The sequence below is a fragment of the Puntigrus tetrazona genome, chromosome 6, assembly GCF_018831695.1.
Source record: "Puntigrus tetrazona isolate hp1 chromosome 6, ASM1883169v1, whole genome shotgun sequence".
In the NCBI taxonomy this organism is placed as follows: Eukaryota; Metazoa; Chordata; class Actinopteri; order Cypriniformes; family Cyprinidae; genus Puntigrus; species Puntigrus tetrazona.
In genome coordinates, this window is record NC_056704.1 from 24418215 (window position 1) to 24429579 (window position 11365).

Below are 11365 nucleotides of genomic sequence, written 5' to 3' on the forward strand. Positions count from 1 at the left end.
AGTAAATATTTTGGCTTGGTGTCAGGTCCAGGACACAGTCGCTCTGAAATGAAAGAGTGACTAGGTCTTTGAAAGTCACAGAAGGGAATTGGGAAGAACGTGTTTTACGGTTTGACTCTGCTGATGCGTGAAGCTGAGCATTTTCTAGCTTCATAAAAAAACTAGAGTTGCCTCAATTTGGGAAATATGGTTTAAAACGTTGTCACCTTGGTTCTTCGGCCCCTGGCCTGCTTGTTCAGTGAAGACTCTGCAACTTAATGTTGATTTATTAATTCTAGAGATTATTGGTTACAATTTACAAACTTTGGTTACAATTAGTGAGCATGAAGAAACTGTGGGGTCACTTTGGGGTGACAAACATTACAAACTGAACTTAGAATTCCTTTTAAATCCCAATTGATTATTGAATTTTGGTGGGAAACAGAATGTAGAAATGTAATTTGAAATTAAGAAAGTAGGTTTGGTAGATAGGTAAATATATAAGTAGATGATGGATGGATGGATGGATGGACAGAGACATGGTATATGGGTACAGTATTAAAGTTTGTGAAGAGACATATGAAAAATGTATCAAATAGATAGATAGGCAGGCAGACACTGATATATGAGTACAGTGGTAAACTTAGATTAGAGCATTATGTATAATAATATGTATCAGAACGGTGTTACCTCCTGTAACCAGTTTGATTCCTGTTTGTTTCCACATTTATTTGATCCAGTTGGTTGTTCCATCTAACATAGCTCATATTATTGTAAGTGATTCCAAGAAATTGCATCTAATTCTGACATTAGCCTTTGCACTGCAGTTATTTCTCTTGAACTACATGGCAAAACAAGAAAAACCTCTTGTTCTGAGCATTTTATGCAATCTTTCTCACAGATGTCAAAGAGATTAACAATTGTAAACAATTGCTGTGCTTGGAGGAAAGGATTTGACCCTTAGGAAACTGTGCGTGTGTGTGTGTGCACGCTATGGTTTTTGTACGTGTCATCTCATGCACAGCTGCAAACGCTCATCTTTATTGTCAGTCATTGTTTTTTTGTTCCTTGACCTGATTGAAAGACAAGTAATGTGATTCGGAGCTAATTATAAATTAGCATGTACACGCTGCAGGAAGTATAATAACGTCAGTGCCTTTTACTATATAATGGGTGTTTGTTGACATTGGATGCATTGACACAGCCAAAAAGCAATGTAAATGCTATCTCAAAGACCCCATATTGAAACCTGCATCCTCCAAAGGAGACCTCGACAGAGTCCTGAATGAGTGGCTTAGACAAAGAACAAGGAGGAGGAGAGCAGGGACGCAAGTGGGCATGGTGGCAGACATCAAGGAGCCAATAGAAACCTATCTTGAATTCTCTGTAGACATTGGAGGCCAATAAGAGCTGCCCTGAACTTTGTTGAACACAGTTTGACAAGGCCTGCAGAAGTTTCAATAGTTCATTTTTTTTACAGGCAGACCTCCGTGTTTTTCCCTGGGATTATTCACATAACTAGAGACTTGCCTTGACCCAGACCGGTCCCTTAAAATGCTGCTCACCATCACTGTGGAATAGAAGAGTACTTTGGACTATTTTATGCAGAGAATTTATAGAGTGTGCCCGAAAGGTAGGAGCGCTTCTGTGTGGAATGTGTGATTCTAAGCTTGAATGCGCTAAAACGTCTAGCTTGATGGCGTTTCAAGGACCCGTTTTACCTGTAAAGTGATTCATTTCATTCTCACTTCTTTTTAAACCATACAGCACTTCAGCTGAAAGGAACAATATGCTCTGCCAACATGATCAAACTGTCAGATGGTCCAAATTCAGAGTGAACAGCCTTGTGATGCAATAGTGGCTAAATCAAAATAATGCAGAATTCATTAGTATGAATGACAAAGTATGGTAAGAGAGCTTGTATTAATTCAGTTAATTCTGCTGCATTTGAAACTTAAAATGACTACACTCCATTCTGGAATGTTCGATTCTGATTGGTTAGTCATCATGAAGTTATTTACTGTATACATTTACATTTTTGCTTGGGGTTTAGAAAGAAATGAATACCATTGTTTAGGTTTTTTGTAACATTTATAATGATAAAATAAAGGCTGTTCTTTTGAAATTTCTTCATTAAAAAATCCTGGAAAAATTATCCACAGAAATATCAATTAGCACAACAAATTCTGATAATGGTACGAAATGTTTCTTGAGCATCAAATCAGCGTGTTAGACAGGAATAATGATGCTTAAAAATTCAGCTTTGAATCCCATGAATTAATTCAGTTTTTATTATTTAAAAAGAAAAACATTTTACATTGTAATTTTTCATAATAGTACAGTTATTATTGTATTTTTGATCAAATAAATGCAGCCTTAGTGAGCATGAGAAGCGGCTTCAAAAGCACAAACACTGTAGTGTATTAAAATAATTTCATGTGTGTTTATTATTTTGTTTGGTTTGTTTCTGGGTAACATGCAGGAGAACATACAGGCTGCGAGTCATTATCACAAAATAAACCTCTTCGGGGTGATGCAAGACCCTCTTTGCATCGGAGACCTGATCACCTTGTCTGAATTAGTCCTGTGATAATGACTGCACATTGTTTTTTTAATGAGAAAGTTGTTCTTAAAAAACGATCTAGCAGCTAATGGCAAGGTGCCCTGATGCCTCAAGATCACGCTGTCTGGGCTGGAAAAACAAATCCAAGAGCACATGTAGAGAGGCTTAAATGCCAGTGAGGGAAATAACCTGATATTGGTATAAGGTGCCTCTTTCTGACATAAACCTCTGATCCCCCTGAAATAATATAAGTCACATTTCCATTTTGGAGGGCATGTTCACTTTAAAAGCCTCCTGCTGTGGCTTTACAAATGCTCAGTGCGCTCAGTTTGGATGTGAGGTTTTAATATGTTAAGGCCCATGACTCTTTATGTGCCGTCTACGTTTTCTTTGAACACTTTTCTACCACATGTATGCGCAATGATTTCTTATAACCGTTGGATATGATTCATGTTTATTGATGTGTGATGCTTTGAAGTTTTAGGTTTACCTTTAGAGGACTAGTTGTGCAGAAAATCTTGTATTTCCTGGCCATGAATCGAGGAATTAGTGATGCTAGCATCACTATTACTATTGCTCATACTTAGTGATAGGGATTTGAACAAACTCTGAACCCTTGGTGATAAATTTTAGCACGTTATTATCCCACACCACTTGTGCTTGCGGACATGAATGATGTCTCAAATGATGCGGTTGAAGAGCTTCTCTGACTTTAGACATTTCTCACAAGCTGGATAAATGGACAAGAAAATCCTATAGAATTACACTGAATGAGTGACATGGGCCATATCTAGAGAGTAGAGTATTGTAAAGACTTAGCAAACAAATAGCAACACACTGAAAGCATTATTTGCACCAGTAAACATTAATAATAAATAAAGTTGAACTGAAAGTTCATTAAATTAAACTTAATGGGGGATCTTGTAAGTACATAAGATTTTTTTTATTTTAAAAAATGAATACTTTTATTCAGCAAGAATGTAATAAATATATCAGAAGTGAAGTATTTAAGCAGCTCGACGCTGGTAATAATAAGAAATCAAAATCAGCATATTAGAAAATGATTTGTGAATGATCATGTGACACTGAAGACTGGAGTAATGATGCAGAAAATTCAGCTTTTCCAGCAAAAATAAATTACATTTTTAAAATAAAAGTTATTTTAAATTGTAACATTTAACATACTGCTTTTACTGTTTTTTAAAAAAATCAAATAAAAGCAGCCGTAGTGGGCATAAGAGACTAACTATAAAACATTTTTAGAAAATCTTACCAACCACAAACTTTTGGAGTTTGTGAAGTTCTTTGACATCATTCAAATATGCAGTCAACAGTGTTTTTATAATAAGTCTCGTTAGATAATATTTTTTCTTATAGAATTATATAATAAGCCTTTTTATCATGTTTTTCTCTTTTTTTCCCACTCCATTTCCCTGTTTCTTCACAGAGAGAGCTTTGTGAGCACCTGGAGCAATGGCACCTGCTGTTGGAGGTCCTGTGGGATACACCCCTCCTGAAGGTGGCTGGGGTTGGGCTGTAGTATTTGGTGCCTTCATCTCTATTGGTTTCTCTTACGCCTTCCCAAAGTCCATCACTGTGTTCTTCAAGGAAATTGAAGTGATTTTCCACATCACCAGCAGTCAAGTGTCCTGGATCTCTTCCATCATGCTTGCAGTCATGTATGGAGGAGGTAAGCGGAGTTTCCCTGCAGTTTCCTCTTTCTCTTCCTCTTAAAACTATCAAGCAGTCTCTATATATATTATAAAAAGTTATTGCTGAATTCATAATGGTTTAATCTCATACTAAATGTTTGCATTGATTCATTACCGGAGTTGTTTAATAGAATAATTCTGTCCTTGGGTAACTTTTAAATCAAGCTGTTTTGTCATGCATTCGAGCCAGTGGTGAGATCATGGCACAGATAATGAAGATCCCGACGCAGTTTATCAATGGATGTGGTGCGAGTGAAAGGCCCTTATTCATTTGAATTGTAGAAACGAGAGGCATGCTAGACAAGGCTCAGACATCAGCCACCGGCTGCTTTGCTGAGAGATTGAGCTCTGAATGGGCAACTCTATCTCCCTCTGGAGTCTTTCTTCTCAGTCAGCTCTTTATTCTGCAAGTGTCAGATGTTTTCCTTGGAGAGAGATGAGGAGATGAGACGCCTAACTCAGGAGTCGCACAGACTTGTGATGACTAGCGTCAATAGCAAACTTGTCTCAGGAAGTGGAGCACCACCAAATGATGTCAGCACGCTCACACAGACTAAATTGCACGTTCGTCTTCTCACGCTACCGAGCAAATCAAACGTGAGTTAAAAAAAATATAAACCATTACGGATCTAAAATAAATAAAGGTTTGAATGTTTCTGACAGTATGGTGCAATTAGAGTTCTACACTGTCAGTATGCTTTGCCTGTGCTCTTATACATAACCTTTATAACAGTCCAATATAAAGCAGCCTGCAATTTGAGTTTAAGATTTAGTTCACAAAAACACTTATTTTTAAACCTGTTTTTTCATTATGCTCTTGTCATACCAAACCTGTGCTACTTTCTGCCTTTCATAGTTAACAAAAAAGATATTTTAAAGAACTTTAATGCTCTTATTTTCAATAAAACGGTGATTCGTTTTTGTAAAGTTCCAAAAAAGACAAAGAAGTTTTAAAATATATGCATAAAAAAATGTCACAGAGAGTATTTAAAACATTTCTGGGATTTGAAAGTGGCAGTTGCATTGCCCTCTAATCAGGGTCAGCAAGCTCTTGGATTTCATCAAAAAATCTTAGTGTTACGAAGATGAACCAAGGTCTTACGTGTTTGGAACGCATGAGGGTGAGTAAATGACAGAATTATTATCCCTTTAATTATTTCATTGTCTTATGTAATGTATAGTCAATGAAGAACATCATTATTGTTGACACCAAAAACCCAACCCAAAAAAATAACCCTAAACATCAACTGATAACTGATAAAATAACATTAGACAAAATGGGTGGGTATATGATATGCAATTTATTTTTTCCTTAAATATTTGTATTATTAATAATATTTATTATAATATTTATTCAAACATATATTGTATAATGGGAAACATAGATAAATATAATTATTTCTTGAATAGAAAAAAACAATTAAAAACAATGAACGTTAAAAAAAATGTGTAGATATATGATGTGGCATTTATTTTTTGTCTTAAATATTTCTTTATTGATCATATTTATTATAATATTTATTAAAAATGCATTGTTTAATGGTAAACATAAATTTTATTATTATTATTTCTTGCATAGAAAAGCGTATACAGTTTACATGTCAGTTCATGTTGTACAATGTGGTTTTTTTTTTTCTTTTTCCTTGTGCTGTATATGTCATTGACCCACATACTTCTGTCAAACTTGAGCTTTTGCCCTCACATTTGTCATGAACAAGAACGAGGCACTCGATCGGGATGTTTCTGAAAGATGGACCTTTCAGTTTATGTCGGTGGAGTTGACATCATGGCCATGAGAACTCATGGCATGTGAGAAGCACATGACTTTACATTTGACCTCATACTCCTACATGCCCCTTCTGGCCCAGCAGAGCTAATTCCCCGCTGTAATGCAGGGGGCAATACATAGCACATGACCCAGATGATCACAGAAGCAACCACGCGTGGACAAAAATCAAGCATTTTGTTCCGACGACAATGATAAACAGAATCACATTATGTAGTGTTACTGGTTTGTACTAACATATTTGCAGGCTAGACATAATTGTGTGAATATTTTATCCTGACTTATGCACATCAGATGTCAGCGATATATTGCATATTCATAATAATTCGCAATATGCTCGCAAGTGCATCGGAATGCCATTGTTTTAGCATCTAGTTTGATGTTGTCCATGACTGACATGTGTTGTGGTTCCCCTTTTGCTCTCATTTCCCTGAATACAGCCACTGTCTCGCCCACAGTTTGAAGAGAAGTCTGAATGCCCTCTAAGCTAAATACTGTCAGAAGGTGTTCGTTTCTTTTCCAGGGATGTGTTGTTTTGGCATTCTAGGCCAAGACATCTTCCTACATAGACCTCTAGTGCATTTAAGCTTGTTGTCGGTGACCCAGGGAACCCAGAGCTAGTTTGCCTGGAGAAAGAGAGGTCCAGATATGAGGATATTTACATGCACGTTGACTGATCTGGTATGTCAGAAGTGAGTTTTTGTTTAATGTCACCCGAGGGCTTAGTCTAATTCTTGATTATTCTTGTACCACATTTACCGTCGCATTCATTTAATTGAATCTAATTTTAATACAAGGCAACATAAAATGCAAAATTATGCTGGAAGTTAAATAGTTAAGGCATAATTGTGCCATTTCTGCATCACTATAATGACACATAATGACTGTTTTCATACAGGTTTCTTGAATACTCACACCATTGGTTGTGACAGTGTTTACTATCTATCTATCTATCTAACTATCTATCTATCTATCTATCTAATTTCACAACATTTCGAGCAAATTGTGCAGCACTAAAAATAGCAAATCCAGATTTTATTTTATTTCTTACAATTTTTTTAACAGGAAAATCACAGGTTTTTGTCCCGAATATATCTACTTCACTATTTTCTATATCCTGAGAACTCAAATCAGATTAAAGTACTGGTTATAGTTGTTTTTACGACGTAAACTAGGTCTTGTGCGTGACACTAATGAATTTCCGCATTTCTAAATGTGTTAATATGTTCTTTCGTACATGTTCGAGGTGACTCGTTCCCCCGCTGTATGGGGTGGATTAGAGAGGCAAACAAGGCAGCCTATTGTACTGAGAGGCTGAAGACGTGCAGGCGCTCACCATCACTCCCCGCTTTTCACATGATTAGCAGGCTTCCTTCCTACATTCATGATAGGATTTGGACTCAGTACATGGAAGCCTTAAAAAACGCACGTAACTGGAAATACCTTTGGGATCCTTGTGTTTGCAACCGTGGCAGAGTATCACAGCAGATCAGTTTTGTTTGTTAGGACTAAAGTTTGCCATAGGGCGAAACATATCTAAATTCTGATTTAGTAGAGCACTGTAAGATTGGTCGTTCAGCCTCTGCGTTTCACAGGTAACATCTTTTGCTCAGTTAGCTGGAAGATGGTGGGAAACAGCAAAATCTGCAGTTTGATGATTACTGCAGTAATATGCAATGTCAAATTCTATTGTTCTTCCACGCAGAGCTGCAATGCCCTCTAGTGGTCTGAACAGAGACTATCACCTTACGTCACAAAAAAATCTAAATTTACCCTGCATATTGTTTTAGCATACATTTCTGGCATTATTGCCAACAGTTCACGCTTGTACGTCATTTCAAACAGATGTTTGTCTTCATAATCTCTTATCATAATGTAATATATGTAACAGTGCTCCTGTGATAGGCCGGGCTATGGTTTTTCAACCCCAGTTTTCAATCCCATCAATTCCCAATGGATAAAATCAAGCCCTGTATTAAACTTCCTGATAACTTGGAATTGGGTGGTGCTTGAACCATTGTTCTTTTTTACAATTACCTTGATTTTTCTTCACAAGCAACATATCTTGTACTTAATCTTAAGCATGCTATTCAACAACACTGTTATCTCTTTGGTAAACAAGTACACTAAGTTTAGGTGAAGTTATAGAAGTCATATAAATATATATATATATATATATATATATATATATATATATATATATATATATATATATATATACACACACATACATAATCACTTTCACACTGAAACTGAAATCGCTTATGATTGTATCACACTTTTTACACAAAATTAATATAACATTTTTAGGATTTTCATGTTTTAAAATTTAAAATCTAGATTTGAAAATTCAGTAATATAAAAGTAACTTTTATATATATATGTGTGTGTATATATGTGTGTGTGTGTGTATAAAAATAGTATATATATTTTTTGGATTACAAAAATAAATACATTAAATACATTTTGCCCTGCTTTGCGCAAATTTTGACAAACTTTTTTGCATTTCATTCCCAGGTCCTGTCAGCAGTATCCTGGTCAATAAGTATGGAAGTCGGCCTATTATGATTTTAGGAGGTTGTCTCTCAGGAGCAGGGCTCATCGCTGCTTCTTTTTGCAATTCCGTGGAAGGCTTGTACTTCTGTGTCGGTGTAGTGGGAGGTATAATTAAAAACAAATAAGATTTTTTTAAACACACGCATTGCTCTTATCCCATGCAATTTACAGTAATAGCACTCCTAGTGATGTTACACCCTTGTGACACATTTTAATATCACCCAGGGGACCTGTTTTCATTTCGAACTGTGTGTTATGATGTTTTCCAGGTCTGGGACTGGCATTCAATCTCAACCCAGCTCTCACAATGATCGGAAAATATTTCTACAAGAAGCGCCCAATAGCTAATGGCATCGCTATGGCTGGTAGCCCAGTCTTTTTGTCTACTCTGGCTCCCCTGAACACCTGGTTCTTCGACCAGTTCGGCTGGAGAGGGAGTTTCTTGATCCTGGGTGGACTTTTGCTGAATTGTTGTGTGGCTGGATCACTGATGAGGCCCATTGGGCCAAAACCCCAACCCACTGTTAAAGCTGCTAACAGTAATAGCGAAGCCAGAGAGCAAAAGAGTGTGATAGAGACCATCAATGGTTTTATCGATCTGACACTCTTCAAGCATCGTGGCTTCTTGCTTTACCTTCTGGGTAACGTGGTCATGTTCTTTGGCCTCTTCTCTCCTCTTGTATTCCTCAGTAATTACGCCAAGAGTAAGGAAATTCCCAAGGAGAAAGCTGCTTTCCTGCTCTCTATCTTGGCCTTTGTAGATATGGTGGCACGACCTTCAATGGGAATAGTCGCCAACACGAAATGGGTGAGACCGAGGGTGCAACATTTCTTCGCCGCATCCATTCTCCTTAATGGTGTGTGCCACCTGCTTGCCCCTCTGTCCACAGACTACACAGGGTTCGTGATTTATGCCATCTTCTTTGGGTTTGCCTTCGGCTGGCTGAGCTCTGTGCTGTTTGAGACCCTCATGGATCTAGTGGGATCTCAGCGTTTCTCCAGTGCTGTGGGACTGGTGACAATTGTAGAATGCGGGCCAGTGTTACTGGGGCCTCCTTTACTAGGTGAGTTGATGCAATTTCCCAGTTATAGCAAACCAAATAACAAAAGTATTTCTCTGAAACTTAACATTTGACTTAAAGCATTTATGTTTTATAAAAGTAGTTTTAATGCAATAATTATACCTTGCAATGCACCTTATAATGCATTGTATAAATTGTTACAATAGGCATTTTAAATTTGATTATAATAATTTACAACAATGTATTACACTTCACATTATGAATATATAATTGTGCATTATTATCTTAAAAAAGGTTTGTCAGTGAAAGCTAAATTATGACCTTCATTTGAATCAATTTTCTTGAAAATGCATTGATTATTCCCACTTGGATCACTGTTTTTATTTATTTATTTATTTTATGATATTTGCCTTCACTCACAGGGAAGTTCAATGACATCTACCACGACTACAAATATACATACATGGGCTGTGGAATTGTTCTGCTGGTCGGCAGTTTGTTTCTGTTCATCGGAATGGGCATCAACTACAGGCTACTAGATAAAGAAGCAAAAGAATCCAAGAGAGCCAATCTGCAGGAGCTACCTGACAAAGAGGTTGTAGAGGCACTAAAAGTAGCTGATGACAATACTGCGGAGGAGGCTGTGTGACAATAGCTGGTCCTGGTTTTATCTTGGGTGATTCTTACATTTCTGCACTCTCTACATCAAGGATTTGATTACAGACATCCATCTTGGACTATTCAGAGGCAGCGATGCAAACATTTCAGCACCTTGGATGTGCACATGGTCATGCAATTGATATTTTTAGAATTTAACTTTAGTGTAAAACATACTGTGTAAAAGAACAGTGGCTATTATTTGGGGGCAGTTTATGTATGCTGAGAGTGAGAGAAAGATTAAATCACTGAATATATGAAGAATTAATCTGCAAGACACGGATGTTGACTTCTAACAAGACAGATATTGGAGTAATGTGAAAGCAGCAGATATGCAAATACTGTCTATTGTTTAATATATGCACAAAATAAACACATAGTTATTGCATTGTACCGCCAGTATCCACGGACAGCGTCAGGGTCTGTTATTTTGTGCATTCTTGTGCATGTGTGGCTATGCGTGTAGTCTAGCAATTTAGTGATAAAAGATTATTTACTTGTTTGAAACTGTGTAAACACAAAAGCAATTTGTGCATAGCATAATGGAAAATTCTTTATTAAATGCCAAATAAGTTAATATCAGAGTCTGTTTAAATGTTTTTAATTTTTTCTGTTGCAAAATGGTTCAAATAAAAAGTATTCTCATTTTAATAAAATTGCATTTTCGCGATTCTTTTCAAGCGTTGGGGGTTAACCCTAATGTAATGCAAGTACCTCATGATTTTTTTTTTTTTTTTTTTTTTTTTTTGTGCTAAACGTTCATCTGACCTGCTTTAGCAAATAACTGCGTGAAAGAAAATATACTGTACAATACACATCTAGCAGGGAGAGTATTTTTGTACAATCATGGCGAAAATTCATCGCTTTTATGTCGCATTGGCTTTCTGTGGCGCCGAATTAGAGCAATGTCTTTTTGAAACATGCTATACATTTTAACAATTGTGTTATAATTATTCTTTTTTTATATTACAAAAAATAAAATACACAAATGTTACAATTCACGAGTTCCGAATTAATTTAAGTTGCTGCTGCTGTTGCTAAATTCAATCAGCCAAGCAAAAAAAAAAATAATAATAATATTTTTTTAAAA

General features: G+C 36.4%; 1 protein-coding gene across 1 annotated transcript; it reads left to right on the forward strand.

The window, feature by feature from the left end:
• The first annotated feature begins 1213 nt into the window (after nt 1-1213).
• On the forward strand, nt 1214-10925 carry slc16a1a (solute carrier family 16 member 1a). Its single transcript, XM_043241218.1, has 5 exons — nt 1214-1612; nt 3990-4232; nt 8558-8701; nt 8866-9660; nt 10041-10925. The coding sequence occupies exons 2-5, from the start codon at nt 4016-4018 to the stop codon at nt 10265-10267; spliced, it is 1383 nt and encodes a 460-aa protein (XP_043097153.1). The 5' UTR covers nt 1214-1612; nt 3990-4015; the 3' UTR covers nt 10268-10925.
• The last annotated feature ends 440 nt before the right edge of the window (nt 10926-11365 follow it).

What these genes read in the sequence shown, in the direction of transcription:
- slc16a1a (XM_043241218.1), top strand. Translation starts at nt 4,016, where the DNA reads ATGGCACCTGCTGTTGGAGGTCCTGTGGGATACACCCCTCCTGAAGGT. An exon ending in TGCAGTCATGTATGGAGGAG is followed by an intron (nt 4,233 to 8,557) that starts GTAAGCGGAGTT and finishes TTTCATTCCCAG; the next exon opens with GTCCTGTCAGCAGTATCCTG. An exon ending in CTGTGTCGGTGTAGTGGGAG is followed by an intron (nt 8,702 to 8,865) that starts GTATAATTAAAA and finishes GATGTTTTCCAG; the next exon opens with GTCTGGGACTGGCATTCAAT.